Source organism: Calypte anna, chromosome 8 (genome assembly GCF_003957555.1).
Source record: "Calypte anna isolate BGI_N300 chromosome 8, bCalAnn1_v1.p, whole genome shotgun sequence".
Taxonomy (NCBI): domain Eukaryota; kingdom Metazoa; phylum Chordata; class Aves; order Apodiformes; family Trochilidae; genus Calypte; species Calypte anna.
Genome location: NC_044254.1, coordinates 20579283 through 20595919, shown reverse-complemented (window position 1 = coordinate 20595919; position 16637 = coordinate 20579283). Strand labels below are relative to the sequence as shown.

The 16637-nt window shown below is 56.5% G+C and overlaps 2 protein-coding genes across 2 annotated transcripts in view; both read right to left on the bottom strand.

Annotated features, from left to right (window-relative positions):
* DMAP1 (DNA methyltransferase 1 associated protein 1) overlaps positions 1-3162 on the bottom strand; it is a 32675-nt gene extending 29513 nt beyond the window's left edge. Inside the window, 2 exon segments of the mRNA XM_030455742.1 lie at positions 2358-2514; positions 3028-3162. Of these exon segments, the coding sequence (XP_030311602.1) occupies positions 2358-2459 (102 nt within the window). The 5' untranslated portion in view covers positions 2460-2514; positions 3028-3162.
* Positions 3163-9100: 5938 nt separating this feature from the next.
* KLF17 (Kruppel like factor 17) lies at positions 9101-12670 on the bottom strand. Its single transcript, XM_030455408.1, is given in 10 exon segments — positions 9101-10363; positions 10366-10393; positions 10396-10466; positions 10469-10492; positions 11271-11480; positions 11483-11552; positions 11555-12033; positions 12036-12240; positions 12503-12531; positions 12534-12670. Coding segments are annotated over 10 exon segments (1353 nt in total). The 5' UTR covers positions 12595-12670; the 3' UTR covers positions 9101-10187.
* Positions 12671-16637: the final 3967 nt, after the last annotated feature.

Sequence of the window (16637 nt, the reverse complement as noted above, 5' to 3'; positions counted from 1 at the left end):
AGTTTTCAGAGGCTGGGGCACTAAGACTTTTTTCACTAGGTAAGCACTGTTCTCACGTGCAGGTATTAATGCACTTAGCTAAGTGATTCTCCACCGTTTAGAGAAGGTAACAACAAATACCCTCCCACTCTCTCAGTTTTTGTCACTTTGTTCTGCAGCATCTTCAGTTTTAGCCTGTTGTGATCAAGCCCTTGCAGTAGCCCCGTGTCAAAACCACCTCCAAAAGCAAATCCCCATCCCACCTCCGCTCTCCCATTTTATACAAAGAATTGGGGTTTTTACATAATTTACTTGTGCTAGGAATTCAGTATAGACAACTCAATCTGGCCCTAAAACCTTGACAGAACTGATGGTTTTTAAGGCACACTCCACCCTCTGTCACACACATAATCAGCTTTGGATTCAGGTGAGTACCAGCCTCCTTAACGAAGTACAATTTATATAAATGGGCCAAGTTTACTGAGTGGTCCAGAGCATTTGGTCTGACTGTACCATCTTTACAGCTACCACCCATGTCACTACTATTAAGTACTTGTTTACCACATTGCCACCAACTCTTAAACCAGAATATTCTGCATTAGCAAAACTAACGCTGTATCATAAATTGTACAAAGTCCATGCAGGCATCTTTATCAAGCAAACTCAAAATCCCATTAAAAAATAATAATCCATGATCTTGGACTACTTCTACTTTCCATAAAACTTCATGACAGACATTCATTACATCAGCACCTTTTCACTCTTAATCAAACACCTTTCTCCTACCATATCCACCACTTTGCCCAGGAGCACTCTAAGGCCAACTGAGGAAGTTACCCATGTGTCACCACCCAGGCTCCTGGAACTCTCCCAGAGTTCCCAGATTTATTAAAGGTTAATATCAGCAGGCCAGAGATCACCTCAGTCAGCTCTATGGAGCTGAGAACAAATTACTTGGTCCTACTAATTTAAATGTTTTTATGTCTAGCAATTTTTGTTTTATCATTCTCAGTCACTAATGGACTGGAAAGTACTTCACAGTTCTCTTTTGATTTAAAGACATCAATCTGTTTCTTTTCTAAGTGAGAACAAATCTATTTCCTAAGCAAGTGCTGCACTGCTCTTAAAATGTTTGCTCTCTCCATGGAATAATGGCTTATAGCTTTAGTTTGGTTTAGTTTCTGTAGTTTGTAGAAATTCAGAATGCTTCACTCACAGCCATGAGGCCTCCTGCACTCCTCCCCAAACCTCTCACAGTTGTACCTCCCTACTCTCCATTTCCATTACAGCAAATATGAGAAAAAAGCATCTTATTCTCTGCTTCAAGAGAGACAGACAGCCACCAGCACTCCTTCAGCTCTCTGCTAGCTAGCAGACTAACACATCTACAGCAAAGAACCAGAACTCCAAACACTCAGTAGCACACCACAGGCTGAATCCAGCCAACAAGCTGCTCACCTGACACGCTGTTCACCAGCACACCTGATAACTGGGATTTCAACATTTCAGCCTTTAAATTACAGAAATTCATCAGTTTTCCATTATACCAATTTTACTTTGCATCCTAGCCCCAGCAAGGCAGTCATGAGAAATACAGCTAGGAAGTACCTTCAGGGACAGGGTGGTTGTGTATGTTTGGTTTTGGTTTAGTTGCTTATTTGCAACCAGCCCATCCCTGTACCAGACAGCTCCTGGGGATTTCATCTCCCTCAGCTCATTTCCATGCTCCTCCACATCTCATAACTACTCGTGAATTGACCTTCTCTACACCTGACAAAGCATGGGACAGCCAAGACTTTGCACAAACTTAAAATACAGAAGGCAACAATGTACATCACAGCACATGCCCTTAGCAGAGCTTACTGGCTTAACCACATTCACACAGGCAACACATCCCAGCTCTCCCAAACCACAGCCACACACACCTTCCCTGCACAGGGACAGCTCCCATGGTTTGAAGACATTTACTATTCAATCAAGTCAGGCAACATTTTTTTCTTCTAGGACCGTGTTATAACGTTTCTGCAGGCAGATGATAAGCACACTTTACATTTAGTCCACAAAATGGGAATTTTAAGACAGATTATAATGTCCTGGTGCCAGGCCCAGCTCACCAGGACACCACTTACACAGCTCCATCTGAAATACACAGTCCCAAATGCCACAGTGCAGTTAACCAAGAACACCAGGAACCCAAGAGTGGAGCCACCCAGCCATTTCCAGATACCTCTAGTAAGCCCAAAAACAAGTGGGCTTACTATTATACTTTATTCCATCTTTTTTATTTCCCCATTATTCACCCAGACAGACCACAGGCAATGCCATTCAGTGCCTAGAAAACAAGACACTCAGCAGTCCTTCAGATCATGACAGTTCACCTTATCTGAGTTGATGATATCCTTTTTGTTGATGGTGCCCGTGTTCTCCGACTCCACACCCCCCAGCTCCAGAATGTCCCGCACGTCTGCACCCGTCGCCATCTCTCTGCCTGCCCCTCGGCCTTCTCTGCTGCCGCCCTATTTGTCCCCTCCAGCTCTGGGGAGGGCAGGAGGGAAACCAGGGGTTAATGTGCACCTCCCGCGGGGGCTGCCTCAGACACACACAAACAGACACGTGTGTATCTGTATGTACACACGCGTATCTGTATACACACACACGCGCGTGTATCTGCACACATGCACACGCATTTACACGCGCACATGGATGTCTACATACACACACATTTATATACACACACGTATCTACATACATACATGCGTATATATACACGCATACGTGTATCCACACGCACACACGCATATCTGTACACGCACGCACACGTCTATCTACACACACACACACTCACCCCTCAGCCGCTTCCCCATCCCCCCCCATCCCAGGCCCAGCAACGGGGCCTTGCACCCGGCCGGTCCCGGGAGCCGCGTAGGCCGAGCTCGCGACCTGGAGCCCCGCGTCAGGGTCCCGGAAACCCCAAAGGAGGACGGGTGGGCCCAGGCCCCGCCGCCGGGACCCGCAATCCCGAACCCCGCCGGTCCCGCGCTCACCCACCCGCGCCGGCTCCAGGGCCAGCGGGACGGTGCGATTGACACAACGGCCCGGCCAGCGCCACTTCCGCTCCCGCCGAGCGGCGCACGGAAGTGCCCGGAACGCTTTGGGAGCCACACCGCAGGACGAGGGTTCGGGGGTTCGCGTCCCGTTCCCGGCACATGGCTGCAGTCCCGGTACGGTACGGCCGGTGCTGCGTACCCCGCCCCGGCAGCAGAACCTGCCCCTGCACCCGCCCGGGATCGACGTACCTCCTTCCCTCTTCCGAGCGGGGAGCCCGCTGCAGCTGGGACTCGCTGCCCGCCAGAAGGTGGCAGCACAGCCGTGCTCGGCCTCGGCCCCACGGGTGACTCCAAGGCCGGCCGGAGGCTGCGGTCGCTCCGTGTGCGGGAGCCGGGGACTGCGGGCTTCCAGGCTAATCCCACCCTCACCTCCCCAATTGCCCGAGGGGCCAGGCTAGGGGTGCCCATTCCCCTTGGGGATGGGTCGCTGGGCTCTGCCTCGCTGGGAGAGGGACACCAGACCGGGGACGGGACACCAGAACAGCGACGGGACAGCGCTGTTCTCTCAGGGATTGTCCCCAGTTCCCATCAGAGCTCATCGGGGACATTCCCCGTATCCTCGACGGGTCCCTAGGTGCTTCCTGGCGGCTCTGGCACTCTCCTGCCAGCGTGTGTTGGCCCCGACAGTGGAGAACCACTAGTGCCTGCCAGGTGGCCACCAGCCAGCATTGCACCACATGGCACATTCGGGCTGCCCATCCTGGCTTCGTTTACCAAGCACACGCTCCTCACCTTCACACTTGGCAGGATAGCCCTCCCGAAGCGTTCCAGAGTGCAGTGCCTATCTGGGCCACTGTCAGCCAGAGTGAAAGCTTTATTAGTAGGACTGTCCCGTTTTCCCTGTGGGAGGAAAGAGGGGAAAACAGGAACACCAGCGTAGGACCAGGAGGCACCTTTGAGAAATCACCTTCTTGCTGCAGAGAGCAGAAGCAAGACTTCCTGACACTGGTTTGTCCAAAGCATAGGGCACACAGATCCATGGGGCTCTTCCAGCCACTTCAGCCCAGGAGAGGGGTGTCCCATGCCATCTCCTGTACAGCATCCCCAAAAGGAGCTGAAACCCACTGGGTCAGGGTGACTCCAGCATGCAGCCTCTCAGTGCTGGCCAGGCCATGCTGGGGTTGCCACGGTTCCCATCCCACTGCCGATTCCTTCCCACAGGGACTGACACATAACCTCCACACCAGGGTCCAGCCAGCATACCCCAATAGGAATTGGTGATATCCTCCAAATATTATCTGTTGTCCCCAGGATTCATTTAACATCTTTCTGCCCATCCCACGTTGCCAGGGTTGGCTTTTGCGTCAACCTTTCTTCTCACATGGGCAGAGCTGATCCTGAGGTATCTCCTGGCTTGCCCGTTTGCTTTCAGCTCTGCCACATTCATGCAAATCCTCCCCTATCAGCTTGCATGTGCCCATTCTTCATAATTTCTAGCACCTTTCCTTTGCTATGACTGACCAGGATGTGCCACACTCCCCCAGGAGAGGTCTGCAGAAGGAGGCTGAGCTTCCCCAGTGCTGCTGTCCTCCATCCTTGCAGTTTCACCCTTGCTCTGCCTGTCTGGCACTGCTGCTCCAGGGAAAACTTGTAGGACCAGAGAATGAGGACGGTTTGATTTGCCCCTCCTTGACACATCGTTCACAGCCTGCTCATCTTAAAGAGTGCTTGTAGGAAATAAAGCCAAACCCAAAATAAAATCCAGAAGCAGGAGGCCATTCAGAGTCCTTGAGCTTTGATTATCTCTCCAATTTTAGGCCTTACTTCCTCAAGCCCATCTTCCAGCAGGACTCAGCCCAAGCACAGTGTGATAAACTTAATCCTCTTCAGCAAAACAAACCCATGGGACATTTTGAGCTCCTTTCCATGGAGTAGCAGCTTTTTAACCTCATGAAAGGTGGAGCATGTGGGCAGCTGGACTCTGTTAATCACAGTCTGCCTCCCTCACACTTCTGTACATGGGTGTCACTGCAGGGCTGTGTCCCACCAGGCACTGTATGGACCTGCAAGCACATTAACTAAGTGCTTCTGCTAACCTCATCAACAGTGCAGCAATTAGCACTGCCTTCAAAGGAATCCGGAGATGCTTCTGGGCAGCAGCTGCTGCTGCATCCCAGAGCTTGCACAGCCTTCAGAAGAGCAAAAGGGCACAGCTGAACACCTTGGTCAGCCTGAACACACTTGGTCCATCCTTAAGAGTTCTGTACAGGGACAAGTGCCCAGGTCTGTCACCTACCTGCCTTGCCAGAGTCCACGGGATACAGTGGGTCAGGGAAAGCCAGCAATGGCAGGAAGCCCAGTGCTCCTGCACTCCGGAACAGCAAAAGTCAGCAGCATCACTCACTGCAATCCACATCCTGCCACCCTGCAGGCACAGGATGGCAAACCTGGGAGACCTCACTGACATACAGCAGCTGCAGAAGGGTGTCCCCCTACATCTAGCCCTGTCAGGAAGGTAACAGTGGGACTATCCCAGCCAGCTGCCCACCCATCCCAAAGGCCTGGGGGAATGATGCTCCTCATTCCCTTTGCCCATGCTCCAGGTGCCAGGCATGGAGGATGGCAGCCCTTGGCCAGAGGTGTGCAAACCTCCATGCCAGGGCCTGAGGTGTGCGTGTCTCCCAGCCTGGCACCTGCGGAGGAGGACAAGTGCAAACACTGTGGCCCGTGGGGCATCATGAGGTTATCTGGGGCCCAGCAGTGGAAAAACTCTCAGTGTGTGACTAAGGCACGATAGCACCAGGTGTGGGTCCAGGCAGGGCAAGTGAGCCAGGGAATTATCGCTTCCCCATGGGTTCAGGTGCCTGAAGCCAAATGTTTCCTAAGGGTGCGGTGACAGCCACAGCCACGGCCCCGTTATCACAGTGCCTGGCCCACCCCAAGTGTCGGGGACACCAGGGCATGCTGCTGGACCTTCCCGCATGGCAGGATGGTACACTCCCCAGTGGCCCACCAGGAGCAGGGCCACCAGCCCTGGGAGCAACCTTCAGCAGGGACACCTTTGCCCTAGGGGTCTCATCTATTCCATTATGGCAAGGAAAGGTCTGTGTCAGCCCCTTTAAGCACCCCCAAATCATCCCCCCCTCCCTGGAGCACCCAGGCTGTGTCTTACCTCCAGTGCCCATGTGCCCATGTCCCATCACCAGCTCTGTGCTGTTCCCATGGACAACAGCAACCCCAGAATTGAGCCCTTGGGTAAGGAGTAGTCCCAGACCTGAAACTCCCCTCTCTCCATGGCCCCGCACCCCTGGGTCAGCAGTGTGGGATGTGTGGGCTGCATCATGGGGAATCCCCATGAGCTGGGTTGTCCCCATAGGACAGAAATCCACCCAAGCTGCTCATTGTCCCCCTCTCCAGCCATGTGGCCCTGCTCTTGGTGGCAGGTGTCTGCAGGGTGCCAGCCACACTGCCATGACTCACATCTCTGCTGGGAAGGTGTTTCACCAATGCTTTGCTCCTTCCCTTCCTGCTGCCTCCCTGCTGCACCCCAAAGACATGGGGGCTGCACCTTAAGATTTGCAGGGGGGCCTCAAGAGACCTCAGCATCGCCCCACCGCCACAGCTACCAGGGGCTTTTTGCCAGAAGGTGACTGAGGGGAAAGGTAGGCCAGGCTGCTGGGGGGGAGAGGTGACCCAGAATGGGCTCTGCTTTGCCCTGCCAGCCAGCTTTCCCTCTGCACCACCCTGCAGTAGCCCAGTGTGTGATATAGGACACAGGCACTTGCTCCAGGCTGGCCATCACAACCCAGAAGTTGTATATGAGTAAATCAAGCTCTTTGGACACCAGCCTGGCTCTCTGGAGTGTCCCCCTCTTCCCTTCAAGCACTTCAGGACACACTGCTGGTGCCATGTCTCCTGAAAAGCAGGGTCCCACCTGGCTCACTGCTGTGTCTGGGTCCCATGTTCCCTCCTGCCAAGCCAGGGCAAAGCACTTTCCAGCTGACCAGTGATCAACCTGAGGCAGGGATCATGTCCAGCTCTGCCTTCCTCAGAGTGCTGCCAAGGGTGTTTTCTTGCTGGCCCTCATCATTTTTAGGGCAGGTTTTTCTGTGGACAGGACTGGGCTCTCCAACAAGAGTACATCTTTACCCAGCAATTGGAAGAGGGTGTTTTTATTAACAACAAATTACCTGTAATTGCCATTCCACTACAGCCACTCCTCACCCAGGCGAGGTTCCCGGCCGTGTCAGTCCCTGCAGCCTGTTGTGCCCATCAAGTTCCCAAAGGAGCACCTTGCCCAGGCTCCAGGGGAGAAAACCTGAAGCTGTTCTTGTCCAGAGAAAGAGCAAAAGCACCTTCCCCTGCTCTCGCCTCCATGTAAGGCATCGGCAGCAGAGCCAGGCCTTGCTCCCGCCCAGCACAGCGATGATGAAAGGCGAGGAAGAACTTGGTTTGTGCTCTGATCTCAGAGCTGAACCTCAAAAACAGCCACGGACTGTCACTCCGGCTCCCAGGATGCTTAGGGAGGAGAGAGACAGCAGAGCCAGCCTTTTCCAGTGGGGACGGATGGTTGGAGAATTCATCGTTCCCCTGGAAATAAAAATAATAATCATAATAAAACACAAAGCCAGAGATTACTTATATGCACACAAACACGCAGGCACGCACTCTCTCCCCATCTGGCTTTGCCAGCTTGACTCATCGCTAATTCAAACAGCCACACCTTTCCCTCTCCTCCATGGTGACGTTTATGAACGAGTCTCTGGGGAAAAGGCAGAAGTTTTGCTCTGGCCAACTCTACCAGCATTACACTGTTCCCTTTGGGTATCAGGGGTCCTAGGAGCAAGGCACCCCTGATACCCCATCCCAAGTCATTTGTGTCCCAGCATTGGTTGCCCCCACCCAGGAACCTCTCAGAAACTGGGGCAAACAGAGGGTGGAGGCAGCTGTGGAAAGGCACGATTGAGCCTGGTGGATCTGTGACACCTGTGGATGTAGTCCCATTGGTCCCACAGGCAAGATTTGACATCCCAAGCTGTTGCTACCCTGCCTTGAAGACACCCCACAGTTTTGTACCTGCTCAGGGCAGCCCCCAAGGCTGGGTGCTGGCCCAGGGACACTTAACCTGACCCCAAAAACATTAGGCAACCCTCAGGGAGGCATCAGTCCTGCTCTGCCATTCTTCTCTATTTTTACAGCTTGATTTTCCACAGCTGGCAAGCAGGAAATGGGGACGGGATCAGCCCTGCCCATGCCCTGCTCCCAGCACAGTTACATCCCAGATCCGCTTGCAGGACGAGGAGCCCTAGGGCATCCCCCAGCCCTGGCCGGCCCGCCTGGGGTTGCGGCGGTGAGCACGTGGAGAAGGAAACCACCACCACCACCCTGGGCCAGGGCATCTCACGGCGTGCTCCCCGCGCTGCCAGCGCCAGTATCAGGTCCGGACAAGGCCCCGGCCTTCAGAGGGTATGCGTTGCATCACGAGGTAATCAGCCGGTGGGAGGGGATGGAGCCAGACCTGCTTGCTGAGCTCGGGACCTGCCAGCACGCTTGTGCTGAGTCACCACCTATTAACGCAGGGAAACCTCAGCACCTGAACCCCGCCAAGCTGCCGCGCTACTCCCGGGAGGACAGCGCGGACGGCACACGGACTGAGCGGCGGCTGCCACCGACCTCACAGCTGTGACCACAAGGACTGTGCCACAGAGGTCCCTCTGCAGGGGACAGCGGGACGGGATGGCTCAGGAAGAAAAGACAGGACCAGCGAGGCTTCCTGGCAGTTTCGGCTGCTGTTCTCCTCGGCAGTGACTCACCCCAGGACCAGTCACGCCATGCCCGGTGCCACAATTGCCCCATCTGCAGATTAGGGAAACTGAGGCACGGGGAAGTGGGGTGACTCAAGAGCTGTTGCACAGGAGATGCTGCTCAGATGCCGAAGCTTGGGGCGTTCCCCCATTGATCCTCCACAGCTAACTTAAGCAGAAATGAACATCGATGTAAATATTTACTGACAAGCAGCCCAGCCTCACCCTCTCCTCTTTAGAAGAAAGCTTTAAAGTAAACTCCCCTGGCTCTTTCATGTTTACATCTTGTTGTATTTATTATACAGCAGATCACAATATTTCAACAGTTTGCATATAAAGAAAAGTAACATTTCAGAGTGCGAAGAGACCTAACGTGCCCAAGCAGAGAAATGTTAATTAACAATATACACAGACGGGACAGTGCACTTCCCAAAGCCGAGACTCATCTGTGTTCCCAGCTGGAAGAAAAAATATATTAAAAAACCAGAAACATTAATATATTACTGCTTTGTTTAATTTACAACTTGCTTTGCAGAAGCTGCACATAAAGACTCATTTTCCATTGAGTTTTCTCTTTTTTTTACCCCTCTATGAAAGATTCAAGTATAGCAGAAACCTGGGCATTCATAGCTGGACTTACTGTCCTTTACACACTAAATTTAAAAAGCAGCAAGGGGAAGGCAGGCTGCAGCAGTACCTGGTGTCATCCTGAGGGGAAGAACAAGACAAATGAAAGCAGACAAGAGCCAGGAGAGCCATTTTAGGCTCCTGAACTGAAAACTGTGGGAATAGCCAGGACAGGACTGCCCAGCAGGATCCAAGCTGGAAACAGGAGCATCCCTGAGCCCTGTGCAAGGTGACAACTGCCTGCCAACCTCTGCAAACCTTTATAGCCACCAGCCATGGTCAGGTCCCACTTTGTCCATCCCTCCTGGCTTTTGGGTCAGGAAGTTTGTTCTGATCGCCACAACCGAGAAGACCTGCAACCCACTTCCATGCTGTGACCACACCCAGTGGATGCCAAGTCTCCAGTTAAAAACCTGGGCCAGAATCCAGTGTCTCCACAGTCCCTGGAGCCAGAGGATGCCAAATTGGAGGGTGAGGAAGGTTAAGCTGATACAAAATACAAGCCAGGACACTCTGGAGACAGATCCTGCTGCACCAGTCATCCTCACCCACCCTGCCCCTCAAAAGAGGGGCCTGTTCTGGGGGAGTCCTCCAGCATAGGAAGCTGAGCAGTGGAGCCTGGACAGGGGTTGGAGACACTTCTTGCAGCTTTGCTCCCATCTACACCCCAAAGCAGCCCTTCCCCACGCTTGGCTGGGCCCAGCTCTCACAGCAGGGGCAGAGGAGAAAACTAGTTATCAACTACAAGCGGAGAGGGCTGGGCGGCCGGGCTGCTCCTCACTGCTATCCCCGGCCCGACGCTATTTACAGACCGTGAGCTGGCTCTGGGGACACCGAGTCCGGCCACAGCCTGCCGCTCACATGTGCCGCTCATGTGGAGGGCGAGGTGGTCGGAGCGGGAGAAAGCCGCTCGCAGAGGGGGTGGCCTTGGAAGGGGCCCGGGTCCCTGTGTGCTTGCGGTAATGGCGGGTCAGCCTCGTCGAGCGGGCAAATTTCCAGCCACAGCCTCCCAGGTGCAGTGGTAGGGCTTCTCACCTGCGGAGAGAGGGGGTGTCAGTGGGCTTGGAGGTCTCCATGGTCTCGCTCCTGTGGACCCCTGCCCACCACCATTCAGAGGTGGAGCCCTAATGTGTACTCCCCCTGTGCACCTCTACCTGACCCACCTTTTCTTTTGTCCCCCATCTCTCTGCCCTAACCCACGTGCTTGGCTGTCCCATTTGCCCTCCATGGGGCTCGTCCCTCTGGGCACCCCTGCACTATAGCAGCACCCGTACATGTGCCCACTCACCACCTCAAACTGCCCACCCCCGCTGTGAGGCTACACAACGTGCCCCGTCCCAGCTCTGCCAGAGGGTTCTCGCTATATGCCTCCCAGACTGGCCCTGCCCTCCCTTTGCAGCCAGGCCAGCTGGGAGGGCTCCTCCATGTACCCCAAGGCCCTGCCCCTTCAGGCACCCCTGGGGTTCCGAGGCCGGGTGTCATAGGGGTGGTCTAATTGTCTGCCTCGGTTCCCGTTTGCCCCCGACCGATCCCACCACGGGGATCCTGCTGAACACTCCCCGGGGCGTCACCACTTGCGTCACCGTGCAGGTCTCGCTGAGTACCCCCAGCCGGCCTCACTACGGGGATCCTCCGTGAGCCCCCAGACCGACCGCGGGGGCGAGAAGGAGGTCCTCTCCCTGCGTCTTCAACGCCACCTCCCCCAGCTCCTGGCCGCACCCCCGGGAACCACACCAGGGCGGGGGCAGGGGTCTCACAGTGCGCCCTGATCCCCTTGCACGTTCCCGCCCCCGCACCCAACCCACCCCCTTACCCGTGTGGGTCCGCATGTGCGCCTTGAGGTGGGAGCTCTTGGTGTAGGTCTTGCCGCAGCCCGGGTATTCACAGTTGTGCGTGGCCGTCCGCTTACGCGCCCAGGAGCGGCGGCCACGCTTGGGCTTGCAGTCCTCGGGGGGAGCCCCGGCCGGGAAGTACTCCAGCACCGGGGAGTTGGGCGGCGTGACCAGCAGCCCGGGTAGCCCGCCGGGCCTGGGCCCGGCCCCTTCAGGGGCTCCCTGAAAACACTGAAGTGTCCATGAAATTGAGGCGGCGGCGGCGGCTGGGGGCGAAGTGGGGAGCGTAGCGGTGCGGGGCCACGGCGTAGTGGGGTGGCAGGTCAGCCAGAAGGTGGGGGTCTGTGCCGGTAAGCTGCTCCTCCGGGGGCCCCAGGCGGCCATGGGCGAAGCCCGGGTAAGGCAGGGGCGGCACCGGCACTGGCCCGGGACCCGGTGCCACGCGTGGCTTTTGCTCTCCGCCGCCCGGTCCCAGGTACTCGGCGGCTGGCAGCCCCAGCATGCAGGCGCGCTCCTCCGGCTGCTCCTTCTTGATGCGGGGCCCGAAAGGTTGCGAGGGGTCCAGGGGCAGCGGGCGGGTCAGGGCCGGGTGCAGGGGCGGGTGATGATGTGGGTGGTGGTGAGGGGGTCCGCCGGGCACCCGGAGCTCCGTGTACTCCCTTCGTTGCAGGTCGCAGTGGACGGGCAGGTCCGGTGTGAGCAGCTCAGCCACGTAGCTGTGGCCCTGGCCCTCAGGGTAAGGGCCGGGAACTTGCCCGGTGTGGGGTAGGAGCCGTCGCTGTCGTAGGTGGTGCCACAGCTCTCGGGGGTCTCGGGAAGGGGGTAGTTGGGGCCGGGAGGCCCCTGCCCGCCGCTGCTGGTGTGCGCCAGGATGAAGTCCAAGTCCACGAACTTGCCTAAATCATCCTCCTCCCGCTTCACGGCCGCGGCGCCGTCCTGCTGCAGCATCCTCTGCGGGGAAAGGGGCGTCAGGACCGGAGGGAAGACAGCGGCGGCGGCGCCCGCCGCTCGGGCACCGCGCTCCGCACCTCCCGCTCGGGGCGGCGGCTCCCCCCAACCCGTCCGACGGGTCGGCACCGCTCCAGCTGCGCCGCCGCCGGGGCGCCCTCCGACGGCGGGAGGGGGGCCGCCCCCACCAGCAGGCTGAGCTCCAGCCCGGGACGCTCTGCCCTGTACCCCCCTCGCCGCCCCCTCCCCGGTGCCCAGCGCTTACGTGGAGCATGTCGGCGGGCCGCTCCTCCAGGGCAACAGGTTGGCGAAAGTAGAGATAGAGGGCAGGGTACTCTCGTCCACGGCCGCCGCCATGGCGGGCCGGGCAGGGGGACCGGGGGCAGGGGGGAGCGCGGTGCGCGGAGCCCGGCACCGCTCCGCTCCCCGCGGCGGCGGCAGCGCTGCTCTGGACCGCCCCGCGCTTCTAAGCTGTTAACAGCATGGCTGCGCCCCCATTGGCCCGGCCCTCATTGATATTCACCGCTGCCGCCGCCCATTGGCTTCCCAATCGCCCGGGCCACGCCCCCTCCCGTGGGGCTGCCCCGGCAGGCGGGGGTCGGCGACCGCCCTTGGCCCGACAGAACTTCGCTTCGAGATTCGCCGGGCCGGGGCAGCGTGGTCGGGGAGGGGGTTCCCCCTGCCCTGTCCCACGGCAGGAGAAGGGACAGGGGTGTCGGTGTGGATAACAAAGCCTTGGGCGTCTCTTCTGCCCGTCCCCGCGACGTGAGTGGTGCGGTGGTGCCCTGACGCCTTGTCCCACGCTGCGAGCAGGGAGGGGGGGCGGGAGATGGCAGAGATGGGTGTCCCGCGGTACTCTGCCCCGAGTGGGACAGTGGTAGTGTCCGTGTCGCACGCCAGCCTGTGTTGACACTAGTGGGTACGTGCCACGGAGGCCTGGTGGGCTGTTAGAGCTGAGGCCACACTGGGCATAGCTCTTGCCATCAGGGACAGTGAACATGTCAAGTGAGCAAAGGTGGTGTCGCCCATTGTGTGTAATTGTGCCAGGCGAGGTGGCTGAGCCCAGGTGCCCCCCCACCACTTGCTTCACATAACAGAGCCCGTGAGGCCATGGTCCCCCCCCCCCCCAGCAGTGCTGTTGGTGAGGCAATCAGCAGCCCAATGTGCACCAGCTCACATCTGGCAGCGCTCAGGGTGCGTGTGCGAGCCGAGATAACTGCTCTGCAGACCCTGCTGGGGGGCTGGCACCCTGCCTGTATCACCTCATCTCGCCTCACTGCCCCAGTGGAATGTTTGTCCGCCCTGCCTGGGGACCAGCACTGTGGCCGAGACTCCGACCACTCTGCCATAGGGGGCACAAGCCAGCTGGACAACCCTGCTCACCCTATGGAGCCTCTGGGACAGTGCCACCGAACCAAGGGCTTTCCACAGCAGGGTACATGAAGGGACTTGGATGTCTCATCTCACAGGAGAGACTCAGGTACCCTGCTCCATGCTGGCAAGTCAGGATGTGGCATGAAGACCTAGGGCACTAGGCAGGCCTTCCTAGGAGCTCACTTCCACCCTGTCCAGCTCCTAGCAAGAGCCTCACCTGGCCCCCAGCCAGACAGTACTAGGAATGGCCCTGCTACTGTTGGCGCTTGTCAAGAAGCTACGGCCCTTATCTCCAGGAGCCTGTCTCCTTGCTTTCTGGGGCTTTCCATGTCCAGATACCTTTCTAAGAACTGGAGCTGCTGCCTGCACTATTCTGAAGCGAGGAGTCAATTTAAAAAAAAACAAATATAAACACCAAAGGTGAGGTGCGCGCACACACACGCACACGCTGCTTCTGGATCCAAAGCTACTCTACCAGTTGCTTTCATCACTGTGCTTTAATTATAAGGGTGGAGCATTGCAATAAATTATTTCAGTAATCCAGAGGAACAACAGCGATTCAGATCTTCCCCCTTTTACCAAGAATCCCTGCCCTGGTTTTCAGAGCACACTGAGTTGCTGCCTGGGTCCTGTGTGCTCAGCTGCCAGCGAGGGAGCAGGTTTATTAATGCCACCCACTAGGTCAAAACACACAGGCTACAAAATCTGTCCTTGGAAAAAGAAGCTTCTGAAGTGGTAAAGAAGTATGTGGGCATCACTCAAAATCCCTTTTAGCCTGGCCCTCAGAGTAGCTTATTTAAGTCATTGGTTGATCCCATTATTTATTTCTCAGCCAAATAATAATTAATAGCAATGTTTTTCCTCCCCAAAACTCTTACAGATAAGTAAGAGCATATGCCAGAGGAGAAAAACACTAATGCCATTTGGTTTTCCCTTTTTCCAGGCAGTTTTGGCATCTGCAGCCGAGCAGTACTGGCTTATTTTGAGAGGCATCATTAGCAAGATCAGATTCATTTTGATAGCAAATACTTCTTGCAAATGTGGGATATTTCCCAGGAAACTCTTATTACCGATACTATAGGTGGGAGGGCCAGCAGAGGGGAGTGGCACCATGCCAGGGACTGCACCAACACAGGCACTGACCACACTGGGATCTAGGGAAGGCAGCATGGGAGGGATTTGCCTGCTGTGAGACATGGGGTGGGCACACTGGGCTCCCTTCAGAGACCTGCTGGTCCTTCAGTCCCTGGAGCCTCCTCCACGCCGAGAAGGAGGTGAGTGGGAGCAGTCGGTGCACTCACAGGTCCCTGTTGACAGAAGCCCATTTAGGAAACATGGATTATCTCCTGCGCCACTACAGCGGGCTGTAAAGTCACTGGCATCCCAGGAGATCAAACAGCATTCCGACAGGAGAGCAAACAGAGGGTGGGAAGGGCCACCCGCTCAGGTGGTGGCCAAAGAAGAAAGGGTTAATGGTTATCCCTGCTCTTGGCACATCTGGCAGCGGACAAACAAGCACACCATGCCCAGCGTGGTGTGACGACAGAAGCGGCTCCATGAAGCTGAGCGCATCAGCAGCCCTGCCAACACTGCCATGGTGCCACGGCACACTCCCCACAGCACTGCCAGAGTTGGCATCGGTGTCCAGGTAGGTCCAGGTGTGTCCCCTACCACACAAAGCAGGGGGTACTATGCCACTCCCCTGTCAGGCTCTGTCATCTGGAGCCTTGGGGTCTGGAGTGGACCAGAAAACTGGCCTTCTGGGCATCTCCACTGCCCCCTCTCTGACAGGAACCCTAGAACCCCCTCAACACAGGCCACAACATCATAGCCTGGAGAGCTTCTGCTTTGCTGGGAGGCAAAACCCAAGCCCAAAAGCTCTGCGGGGGACACTACAAAGAGGTGTCATGGGGACCCATGCAGCAGGACACTCCAGGGTGATATGACATTGTGGGGTTACATCCCTGCAAGTAGAAAGCAGATCTGTCAGAGTTTTACTCCCTGTCCTCTCCTCTGCATGGGGCTGGCCTATCTGGAGAAGGGTCCAGGAGCCCTCAGACTTGCCAACACACCCTCAAGCTCCCTTGTCCTGAAATGAAAAGAGGAACTGAAAATGAAATTAAAGCATAATTCAATCCGGAGCAGGTCCAGAGTAAAGTCATCTGCTCTTATCGTGTGCTGGCAGGCTCTTCCCGCTCTGCAACAAACACAATGTTATCAGGGCACAGAGGGCAGATTCGTTTGCACCGGCTGAGTGAGCCACTGTGTCCGCCCTGTCTTCCCTTGGTCTGGGGAACACCGGGATGCGTGTCCAAGGACTCGGGCTGCTGGAGGCTCAGGGAGGCAAGCAGCACCCCTGGATGGGGTGCTCTGTCTGGGGGCCACATCCAGACTCCCTGCACAGCTCTCCTGGTGAACATCACCATGGAGTAAATGTTGCAGAGGGACAGGGGTCAGGGGTGACAACTTTTGTCTATGGGAATGTTTGTGGCCTCATGTCCCATAGGTGCTGCCCAGCTGCCTGCCCAGGGGTGCTGCTGAGCTGCTAGAGCTGGGCACCCTGACCCCCCAGCATGGCAGCACCCCAGCACCCCCAAACCCCGCTCGCACTCTCAGCCCCACTGTGTCTCCTGAGTCGCATCCTGCTTTGATCTCTGCCTGCTCCTTCTCTGTGCCCTGGAGGCTGTGGGGCTAGCACAGCCCTCTCTGTCCTTCTTTATATACCCCTGTTATTTTTAACTCTGCCTACGCAAATCCCGAATCCGGAATGAGCAGCGGCCAGGGGCCAAGGGGAAATGGACATGGTGCAAATTTCCTGCCCTTTTTACCTCTCTTCCTCTATAACATACAGCAACGTCTTTCCTCCACTGCTTAACTTTCACTGGTACGGGAAAGCTGAAAGCACCGGGCACAGCACAGGGCCACAGGGTCCAGCACCATGATGGACTGGGTATCCCTCCACTCAGAGGGAACACTGCACCTGGCGCAGTGCTGAGGGATGTCCGGGCTCATAGCACACACCGCGC